We start from the raw sequence: 11,531 nt of genomic DNA, 5'->3' as shown, positions 1-11,531 counted from the left end.
TGGTTGGTTTGTTGACTGACTGATTGATTAGTTGATTGACTGATGTATTGATTGATATATTGATGTATTGATTGATTGATGTATTGATTGATTGATGTATTGATTGATTGATGTGTTGATTGATGTATTGATCCAGAGAGTGAGAAGCCGGGGGTTAGAGGAGGTGGTGATTCTCAATGTAGACACCAACACTATAGAGTCTCCCTTCGATGACCTGAAGAAGATACCAGCAGATGTGGTAATGTGAATGTCTGTGTGTGTGTGTGTGTGTGTGTGTGTGTGTGTGTGTGTGTGTGTGTGTGTGTGTGTGTGTGTGTGTATGCCTGCTTTCACGCATCCGTGCGTTTGAGCAAGTAAGCAAGTTTAGATGTGTGTGTAACTTGCATGTGGACTAGTGTGTGTGTGTGTCTTTATAACAATGTGTGTGTGTGTGTGTGTGTGTGTGTGTGTGTGTGTGTGTGTGTGTGTGTGTGTGTGTGTGTGTGTGTGTGTGTGTGTGTGTGTGTGTGTGTGTGTGTGTGTGTGTGTGTGTGTGTGTGTGTGTGTGTGTGTGTACCAGGTATCAGGTCTGAAGTTGTCTCTGAAACGTCAGGCAGCGTCAGCAGGTGTGGGCGTGGCCAAGGCCTTCCTCAGGGCTCAGGCTCTGCTGTTTGGAGGATATGGAGACGCTCTGAAGGGAAACACGGTTAGAACGATAATACTCTGGAATACTCTGGGAACCCGGTTAGAACAATAATACTCTGGAATACTCTGGGAATACGGCTAGAACAACAATATTCTGGAATACTCTGGGACCACGGTTAGAACGGTAATACTCTGGAATACTCTGGGAACACGGCTAGAACAATAATATTCTGGAATACTCTGGGAACACGGTTAGAACAATAATACTCTGGAATGTTCTGGGAATACGGTTGGAACAATAATACTCTGGAATGCTCTGGGTACACGGGTAGAACAATAATACTGTGGAATGTTCTAGGAACACGGTTAGAGCAATAATACTCTGGAATACTCTGGGAACACGGCTAGAACAATAATATTCTGGAATACTCTGGGAACACGGTTAGAACAATAATACTCTGGAATACTCTGGGAACCCGGTTAGAACAATAATACTCTGGAATGCTTTGGGAACCCGGTTAGAACAATAATACTCTGGAATGTTCTGGGAATACGGTTGGAACAATAATACTCTGGAATGCTCTGGGTACACGGGTAGAACAATAATACTGTGGAATGTTCTAGGAACACGGTTAGAACAATAATACTCTGGAATGTTCTGGGAACACAGTTAGAACGGTAATACTCTGGGAACACGGTTAGAGCGGTAATACTCTGGAATACTCTGGGAACACGGTTAGAACGGTAATACTCTGGAATACTCTGGGTACACGGTTAGACCGATAATACTCTGGAATACTCTGGGAACGCAGAAAGAACAATAATACTCTGGAATGCTCTGGGTACACGGTTAGAACGGTAATACTCTGGAATGCTCTGGGTACACGGTTAGAACGGTAATACTCTGGGAACACAGTTAGAATGTAATACTCTGGAATGCTCTGGGTACACGGTTAGAACGGTAATACTCTGGAATGCTCTGGGTACACGGTTAGAACGGTAATACTCTGAAATAGTCTGGGTACACGGTTTGAACGGTAATACTCTGGGAACACAGTTAGAACGTAATACTCTGGAATGCTCTGTGTACACGGTTAGAACGGTAATACTCTGGAATGCTCTGTGTACACGGTTAGAACGTAATACTCTGGAATGCTCTGGGAACACGGTTAGAACGGTAATACTCTGAAATAGTCTGGGTACACGGTTAGAACGGTAATACTCTGGGAACACAGTTAGAACGTAATACTCTGGAATGCTCTGTGTACACGGTTAGAACGGTAATACTCTGGAATGCTCTGGGTACACGGTTAGAACGTAATACTCTGGAATGCTCTGGGTACACGGTTAGAACAATAATAATCTGGAATGCTCTGGGAACGCAGTTAGAACAATAATACTCTGGAATGCTCTGAGAACCCGGTTAGAACAATAATACTCTGGAATACTCTGGGTACACGGTTAGAACAATAATAATCTGGAATAATCTGGGAACGCAGTTAGAATAAATAACATTAAAATACAATAACGTGCAGATGCTTTTTACTCTGTATTTAATAATATTGTAGAATACTCTATAATACTGTATATAAAGACACCTGTTTCAATAAAGTGTCTTCTCTTCACCATCTCTCTCCCTCCCTCCCTCCCTCCCTCCCTCCCTCCCTCTGTAGAATGGTCAGGTCATGTTCTGTGAGGAAGTGTTCCTGGACCACAGGTCTCCCAGTATGAGACAGTTCCTACAGAGTGCTGTCCATCTGCAGCTCTTCAAACAGGTACCTGTGTGTGTGATGTGGTGTGTGTGTGTGTGTGTGTGGTGTGTGTATATCAGTATGAGTGCCCTCCTCCTCCTGCAGCTCTTCCAACAGGTGAGTTCATCTCAAGACAGGACGCTGCCCTCTGCTGTTCTGGGGATGCCATAACAAAACAAACATGAGAACAAGTAGCACACACACACATGCGGATATCAAATGTCCTCGTGGAATGGAGGTGTAAAACAAACAAGAAAAACAGGTCAACATACAAACATCAAAAGGTCATTTGTAGTCTAGATGTCTGACCATCAGCAAAAGAGAATAATCCACATTCTGCAATAATCCACATTCTGTAATAATCCACATTCTGCAATAATCCACATTCTGTAATAATCCACATTCTGCAATAATCCACATTCTGCAATAATCCACATTCTGCAATAATCCACATTCTGCAATAATCCACATTCTGCAATAATCCACATTTTGCAATAATCCACATTTTGCAATAATCCACATTCTGCAATAATCCACATTCTGCAATAATCCACATTCTGCAATAATCCACATTCTGCAATAATCCACATTCTGCAATAATCCACATTCTGTAATAATCCACATTCTGTAATAATCCACATTCTGCAATAATCCACATTCTGCAATAATCCACATTCTGTAATAATCCACATTCTGCAATAATCCACATTCTGTAATAATCCACATTCTGTAATAATCCACATTCTGTAATAATCCACATTCTGCAATAATCCACATTCTGCAATAATCCACATTCTGTAATAATCCACATTCTGCAATAATCCACATTCTGCAATAATCCACATTCTGCAATAATCCACATTCTGCAATAATCCACATTCTGTAATAATCCACATTCTGTAATAATCCACATTCTGTAATAATCCACATTCTGTAATAATCCACATTCTGTAATAATCCACATTCTGCAATAATCCACATTCTGTAATAATCCACATTCTGTAATAATCCACATTCTGTAATAATCCACATTCTGTAATAATCCACATTCTGTAATAATCCACATTCTGCAATACAGCTCCACTTCCTTAGGTGTTCATTGTCACAACATTTCAACCGTTATGTCTTTGTCCGGATGACAGAAGAAACAGTTCTACGTTTATTATTAGAAACATATTGATATTCAGTAGAATGATGTTTCCTCTGGGTTGAATAGGAGTCACTATGATGTACTAACGAAGCAGTTCATTGACTGGGTTTTGCTTTTCAGTTTATTGATGGACGTCTGGAGCTGCTGAACAGAGGGATGGAGCCAGACGACCTGTTTGAACAAGAGATGCTACAGTGTGGAACAGCAGAAGCAGGTGTCTGTCTGTCTGTCTGTCTGTCTGTCTGTCTGTCTGTCTGTCTGTCTGTCTGTCTGCCTGCCTGCCTGCCTGCCTGCCTGCCTGCCTGTCTGTCTGTCTGTCTGTCTGTCTGTCTGTCTGTCTGTCTGTCTGTCTGTCTGTCTGTCTGTCTGCGTGTGTTTAAGTCCTCACAAACCGATGCTGGCCAAACAGTCCAGTTTTCATCTATATTTTCCTTAGCTGTCTATTTACCACAACAAACGGATGCTGCCACTAAGCCCACACTCAACAAACTAAATAAGGCCATAGGCAAACAAGAAAATGCTCATCCTGAAGTGGCGCTCCTAGTGGCCGGGGACTTTAATGCAGGCGAACTTAAATCTGTTTTACCTAATTTCTACCAGCATGTCACATGTGCAACCAGAGGATTAAAATAAAATTAATTTACATTTACATTTACATTTAAGTCATTTATCAGACGCTCTTATCCAGAGCGACTTACAAGTACATACATTCATACTTTTTTTTTTGTACTGGCCCCCGTGGGAATCGAACCCACAACCCTGGCGATTTATTAAACTCTAGCCCACCTTTACTTCACACACAGAGACACATACAAAGCTCTCCCTTGCCCTCCATTTGGCAAATCTCACCAGAACTCTATCCTCCTGATTCCTGCTTATAAGCAAAAGCTAAAGCAGAAAGTACCAGTGACTCGCTCAGTACGGAAGTGGTCAGATAACATGGATGCTACGCTACAGAACTGTTTTGCTATTACAGACTGGATTATGTTCCTGGATTCATCCAATGGCATTGAGGAGTATTCCACCTCAGCCATCGGCTTCATCAATAAGTGCATAGACAACGTCGTCCCCACAGTGACCGTATGTACATATCCCAACCAGAAGTCATGGATTACAGGCAACATCCACACCGAGCTAAAGGCTAGAGCTGCCGCTTTCAAGGAGCAGGACACTAATCCGGACGCTTATAAGAAATCCTGTTATGCCCTCAGACAGGCAAAGCGTCAATACAGGACTAATATTGAATCCTACTACACCGGCTCTGACGGTCGTCGGATGTGGCCGGGCTTGAACATTCTTACGGACTACAAAGGGAAACCCAGCTGCGAGCTGCCCAGTGACACGAGCCTATCAGACGAGCTAAATGCCTTTTATGCTCGCTTTGAGGCAAACAACACTTAAGCATGCATAAGAGCACCAGCTGACGACTGATGCGGAGCCAGATGGATTACCAGGACGTGTACTCAAAGCATGCGCGGACCAACTGGCAAGTGTCTTCAATGACATGTTCAACCTCTCCCTGACCGAGTCTGTAATACCTACATGTTTCAAACAGACCACCATAGTCCCTGTGCCCAGGGAAGTGAAGGTAACATGCCTATATGATTACCCGCCGTGGCGCTCACGTCGGTTGCCATTAAGGTTTTTTGAAAGGCTGGTCATGAGTCACATCAACACCGTCATGCCAGACACCCTGGACCCACTCCAATTCACATACCGCCCCAACAGAGCCACAGATGACGCAATCTCAATCGCACTCCACACTGCCCTTCCCCACCTGGACAAAAGAAACACCTATGTGAGAATGCTGTTCATTGACTACAGCTCAGCGTTCAACACCATCATTAAGTTTGCTGACCACACAACAGTTGTAGGCCTGATCACCGACAACGACGAGACAGCCTATAAGGAGGAGGTCAGAGACCTGGCAGTGTGGTGCCAGGACAACAACCTCTACCTCAATGTGAGCAAGACAAAGGAGCAGATCGTGGACTACAGGAAAGGGAGGGCCGAAAAGAGCACCATTAACATCGACGGGGCTGAAGTGGAGCGGGTCGAGAGTTTCGAGTTCCTTGATGTCCACATCACCAATGAATTATCATGGTCCAAACACACCAAGACAGTCGTGAAGAGGGCACGACAACACCTTTTCCCTCCTCAGGAGACTGAAAAGATTTGGCATGGGTCCCCAGATCGTCAAAAAGTTTTACAGCTGCACCATCGAGAGGATCCTGACCGGTTGCATCACCACTTGATATGGCAACTGCTCAGCCTCAGACCGCAAGGCGCTACAGAGGGTAGTGTGTACGGCCCAGTACATCACTGGGGCAAAGCTTCCTGACATCCAGGACCTCTATACTAGGCGGTGTCAGAGGAAGGCTATGCATAGTCACTTTACAAATTACCTCGATTAACCTGCACCCCCCCCCCGCACATTGACTCAGTACCGAAGGCCCCAAAAATTGTCAAAGACTCTAGTCACCCAAGTCATAGACTGTTCTCTCTGCTACTGCACGGTAAACGGTACCAGAGCACCAAGTCTAGGACCAAAAGGCTCCTTAACAGCTTCTACCCCCAAGCCATAAGACTGCTGAAAAATGAATAACTCTCTCTCTCTCTCTTTCAGGAAGCACCAAAGCCTATCATCAACTGGTGGGCAACCTGAAGGTAAGAACTTACAGTGTTCTGTCATTTACACAACACACATATCTTACACTTACTTGCTATTGGTTAAATAATGTCTCAAGTGTTCTGATTGGTCTGTCTGATTATTTTTTCTCTGTTGGTAGAAAGGGGGAGGAGCTCTCATCCTTAACGTCAAGTCTAAGACTCACATGTACAAGTCGGTAAGTGCGTAGTCTGTGTGTGTGTGTGTGTGTGTGTGTGTGTGTGTGTGTGTGTGTGTGTGTGTGTGTGTGTGTGTGTGTGTGTGTGTGTGTGTGTGTGTGTGTGTGTGTGTGTGTGTGTGTTCCCTTAGTGAAATATGGTTTCCTACTAATTATTTTGTGTCTTTTCTTTCAGGCCAAACGTGGCTTGAGGAACTTTCTATCACCAAAGGTATGTGTTGTTGTTGTTGATTTTGTTTTGTAGTGTGTGTGTGTGTGTGTGTGTGTGTGTGTGTGTGTGTGTGTGTGTGTGTGTGTGTGTGTGTGTTCATCCTCTCTCTATATATGTGCAGGAGCAGGTTGAGATTCTGTCTCTTAAGAGAGGCAACTCCGTGTCCGGAACACACACACACCGCCGCAAACAATCAGACTGCCTTCAGAGCCGTTTACCAATCACACAACACTTTGGGAAGGTAAGACCTCCCTCTATTACCAATCACACAACACTTTGGGAAGGTAAGACCTCCCTCTATTACCAATCACACAACACTTTGGGAAGGTAAGACCTCCCTCTATTACCAATCACACAACACTTTGGGAAGGTAAGACCTCCCTCTATTACCAATCACACAACACTTTGGGAAGGTAAGACCTCCCTCTATTACCAATCACACAACACTTTGGGAAGGTAAGACCTGCCTCTATTACCAATCACACAACACTTTGGGAAGGTAAGACCTGCCTCTATTACCAATCACACAACACTTTGGGAAGGTAAGACCTGCCTCTATTACCAATCACACAACACTTTGGGAAGGTAAGACCTGCCTCTATTATCAATCACACAACACTTTGGGAAGGTAAGACCTCCCTCTATTACCAATCACACAACACTTTGGGAAGGTAAGACCTCCCTCTATTACCAATCACACAACACCCTGGGAAGGTAAGACCTGCCTCTATTATCAATGTATTTATAAAGCCCTTTTTACATCAGCAGATGTCACAAAGTGCAGTACAGAAACCCAGCCTAAAACCCCAAACAGCAAGCAATGCAGATGTAGAAGCACGGTGGCTAGGAAAAACTCCCTAGAAAGGCAGGAACGTAGGAAGAAACCAGGCTCTGAGAAGTGGCAAGTCCTCTTCTGCCTGTGCCGGGTGGAGATTATAACAGTACATGGCCTTTTAAGGCAAGATTGTTCTTCAAGATGTTCAAACGTTCATAGACGATCAGCAGGGTCAAATAATAATCACAGTGGTTGTGGAGGGTGCAACAGGTCAGCGCCTCAGGAGTAAATGTCAGTTGGCTTTTTATAGCCGACCATTCAGAGGTCGAGACAGCAGGTGCGGTAACAGGTTAGAGTGTCCTAGCCGCAGGCAGAACAGTTGAAACTGGAGCAGCAGCATGACAAGGTGGACTGGGGACAGCCAGGAGGCATCATGCCAGGTAGTCCTGAGGCATGATCCTAGGGCGCAGGTCCTCCGGGAGGGAAGGGAGAGGGGGAAAGAGAGAGAATTAGAGGGAGCAGAATTAAATTCACACAGGACACCAGATAAGATAGTAGAATTACACCATATTTAACAGACTGACCCTAGCCACCCCTGCACATAGACTGTTGCAGCATAGATACTGGAGACTGAGACAGGGGTGGGTCGGGGGACATTGTGACCAATCACTGGAGGTAGAAGTTAATCATCACCACATATCTAGGATTGGATTATTCAACCCACCAATCATAAACTGAACCTCTTCTATTGTGATGATTTTGCTATGTCTTGCTGTGTCGCATTATGTCATGCCTATGTCTTGTTCTGTCGCGCCATGTCAGTCTCGTCCCCGTCGTCCAGTTAACAAACAAGGCTGTCTCCTTGACGACGAGAACACACAAGAGAACAGAGACACCTGGGAAGAAGACTGGCAGGACAGGTGAGAGAGAGAGGGAGAGGGAGAGAGAGAGGGCGGGAGAGTGAGAGTTAAGAGTATGAATGAGAGACAGGAAGAGAGAGGGTGGTGAGTGAGTGAGTGAATGAGTGAGTGAGTGAGTGAGTGAGTGAGTGAGTGAGTGAGTGAGTGAGTGAGTGAGAAAAAGAGAGAGGGTGAGTGAGTCAGAGACACAGACTGAGTCAGAGAGTGATGGAACCAAAATGTTCATCCATATGTGTGTGTCAGTGCTGTCTCAGGCCCTGTGGCAGACCCAGAGCTCCAGGAGGAGGAGGGGGGAGACTCAGGTATGTGTGACCCAGAAGAGATGGACCTCCTGGGGGAGATCTTTGACACGCTGAGTGCCCGGAGCTCCCATGACCGCGGCCTGCTCTACGGGACACGAAGTCTAGACCTGTTTGGACCTGATACTACTGACTACATCAGACAGGTGAGGACAGCACATGACAGGTCACACACACACGAAAACAGCACACTGACACACACACTCGGAAATATCCCAGACACAGACCTCATCTCCTCACCCTGTGTGTCAACAGAGGGGCCTGGCCACTCCCAGTCAGGAGAGTCTAGGTGTGTCCATCGGTGGGAGTGGCAGTCTGCACAGCTGGAACCAGGAGGAGGGGCTACATTACATGGGGGAGGGGCCAGAACAGACAGATGATTCTGATTGCCTAGGAGAGGGACAGGCGTTGTCAGAGGAAGCATCAGAAACACCTCAAGGAAGAAGAGAGGACGGGAGGAGAGAGGAGGGAAGGAGAGAGGATGGGAGGAGAGAGGAGGGAAGGAGAGAGGAGGGAAGGAGAGAGGGTGGGATGAGAGAGGATGGGATGAGAGAGGAGGGAAGGAGAGAGGAGGGGGTGGAAAAGGGGTTGGTGGAGGCAGAGGAGCTTAAAGAGAGGAAAGAGGTGGGGATGGAGAGATGGAATGTTCTGAGGCAAGGAGGGCAGGATGATCAACAGATGGAGGAGAGGAAGAGGGATGAAGACATCACTATGGAGCCAGAGATTCAGTCTGAATGTGTGGGTGAGAATGGGAAGCAGAAAGAAGTGGAGGGAGAGAAAGGGAGAGAGAAGATGCAGAATGACAGAGGTAAAGACCAGCAACAAGAAGATGAGAACCAGGGGCAGGAGAGAGGCCCCAAGACACCAGGAGAATTACCCAGGAACAGAGGCCCAAGGCCGGGTACTGAGTCTAGGGCCGGGGCCGGGGCAGTGGAGGACAACCAGGAAGAAGGAGACAGACTCACCCCAAAAACCACTGCTTTTCCTGGGCCTGAGAACGGCACAGCAACCAGTGCTTCTAAACAACCCCTTGGTCAGCTAGAAAGAGAAGAAAAGGGGGAGGAAATAGAGGTGGGACCCACACCCCTTTCTCCCAGTGTTCCATCTGCTGTAGCACTGTTCCAGTCACCGGCCTCCGTGCAAACCCTCCATGGGAAGGCCCAGACCAGGGGGTCGCCTAAACCCAGTAAGCCCAGCAACACACCTCGGACCTGGGACACTATACAGAAGAGCTGCCCTCAGGAACCCAACAACACCCAGGTTTCACCAAATGAGAGAGCTGGACCTGTCACAGCCACACCTGTCCTGACTACGCCTATAAATAACCAATCAGAACCAGGGGGGAACGCCACAGCGCAGGAAGACCCGCCCCCTGTCAAGGTGTCTGAGCTGAAGAAGAGATTTGAGGCTTGATGATTGGTGCAGGACTGTTTGAGTGGTGCATAGCTCAGCCAATGATTTTGCTGTTTTCAAAGACTGAGGGACTTGCTGAGTCAGAGAAGAAATTGGGATGGGAAGTGAAACTCAGGAACATGAAGCGCTCTGAATGTTGCAAGTAGAAATAGAATGACTAGAATTGACACACTCCCATATTCTAACCGACAGACAGTAATTCCGGTTCTACACCACACATTTCTATCTGAACATTCTGTAACGTTCTCATACAGGTCTATGATGTAATGCATAAGGCCAGAATTTTTTCTCAGGGTGTATTCACTTGGAAGAAAACGGAACCGAACGGGAAGGGACCGTTCTGAATCTTTCCAATAGAAACTCTCATTTTCGTTGGAAAATATTTTCAGTTTGGATTAAACTGTTACCATTGCAAAACGTTTTGACACAACGCTAAACATTTTGCTACATTGTGCGACTATTGAATATCAGTGGTGGAAAAAGTAGCCAATTGTCATACTTGAGTAAAAGTATAGATACCTTACTAGAAAATGACTCAAGTATAAGTCACCCATTAAAATTCTACTTGAGTAAAAGTCTAAAAGTATTTGGTTTTAAATGTACTTAAGCATCAAAAGTAAAAGTACAAACCATTTCAAATTCCTTATATTAAGCAAACCAGACAGCACCATTTTCTTTACAGATAGCCAGGGGAACACTCAGACATCATTTACAAATAAAGCATTTGTGTTTAGTGAGTCCGCAAGATCAGGTAGTAGGGACGACCAGGTATCTGGATCCTCTTCATAAGTGTGTGAATTGGACCATTTTCCTGTCAAAATGTAACGAGTACTTTTCGATGTCAGGGAAAATGTATGGAGTAAAAAGTACATTATTTTCTTAAAGAATGTAGTGAAGTAAAAGTTGCCAAAAATAGTAAAGTAATGTGGGGATACCAACAAAAAAAACTTAAGTAGTACTTGAAAGTATTTTTACACCACTACTGAATACGCCCCTGATCATGTCACATGACATCCAGGATCCAGTTCTGTCCGATCCCTCTGACTGATGTCGCTGGTTGTAATGTCCTTAGATGACCAGCAGGTGGGGCTTGTGGAACATGAACACATTAACTCAACGCACTGAATACACACATGTAGATTATTTTTTTTTTTTTTTACTAAATCAAGTATTTTTCTCCTGGATGATATTAAAATAATAAATGGAAGTTTTATACTTTTTGAGAGGAGTTTTATTTTTTTCACATGGATAATATCATCAGAAGTGCATTAGAAATCATTCATTGTGTCTTAGCTCACCATTCTTCATTTTCAAGATATAAAAAAACACACACACACACACACACTAATGTTTTATACAAGGGATAAACTTAATTCATGGTTTGTATACAAGTAACAGTATAACTGCCATAATAAAGAGAGACATTTTGCATATAGAGTAACTTTTAAATTCCCTTTCCTCTGTATGACTGACCTAATCAACAACTAGTCCACCTACAGGTAAACATGTCAACAACTAGTCCACCTGCAGGTAAACATGTCA

At 44.9% G+C, this 11,531-nt stretch overlaps 1 protein-coding gene across 2 annotated transcripts in view; it reads left to right on the top strand.

The window, feature by feature from the left end:
* Positions 1-11,209, top strand: part of LOC129843339 (DENN domain-containing protein 1B-like) — a 37,544-nt gene extending 26,335 nt beyond the window's left edge. For both annotated transcript variants that reach the window (XM_055911980.1, XM_055911978.1), the window contains 11 exons: positions 137-238; positions 560-685; positions 2,298-2,399; positions 3,646-3,739; positions 6,152-6,192; positions 6,315-6,371; positions 6,547-6,582; positions 6,704-6,823; positions 8,180-8,277; positions 8,521-8,722; positions 8,832-11,209. In XM_055911980.1, coding sequence (XP_055767955.1) covers positions 137-238; positions 560-685; positions 2,298-2,399; positions 3,646-3,739; positions 6,152-6,192; positions 6,315-6,371; positions 6,547-6,582; positions 6,704-6,823; positions 8,180-8,277; positions 8,521-8,722; positions 8,832-9,989 — 2,136 coding nt within the window. In that variant the 3' untranslated portion in view covers positions 9,990-11,209. The remainder of the gene's footprint in view (positions 1-136; positions 239-559; positions 686-2,297; positions 2,400-3,645; positions 3,740-6,151; positions 6,193-6,314; positions 6,372-6,546; positions 6,583-6,703; positions 6,824-8,179; positions 8,278-8,520; positions 8,723-8,831) is intronic.
* The last annotated feature ends 322 nt before the right edge of the window (positions 11,210-11,531 follow it).

This window comes from Salvelinus fontinalis, unplaced genomic scaffold (genome assembly GCF_029448725.1).
Source record: "Salvelinus fontinalis isolate EN_2023a unplaced genomic scaffold, ASM2944872v1 scaffold_0120, whole genome shotgun sequence".
NCBI classification, from domain to species: domain Eukaryota; kingdom Metazoa; phylum Chordata; class Actinopteri; order Salmoniformes; family Salmonidae; genus Salvelinus; species Salvelinus fontinalis.
The sequence above is the reverse complement of the archived record's forward strand: the minus strand, read 5'-3'. Positions and strand labels throughout refer to the sequence as shown.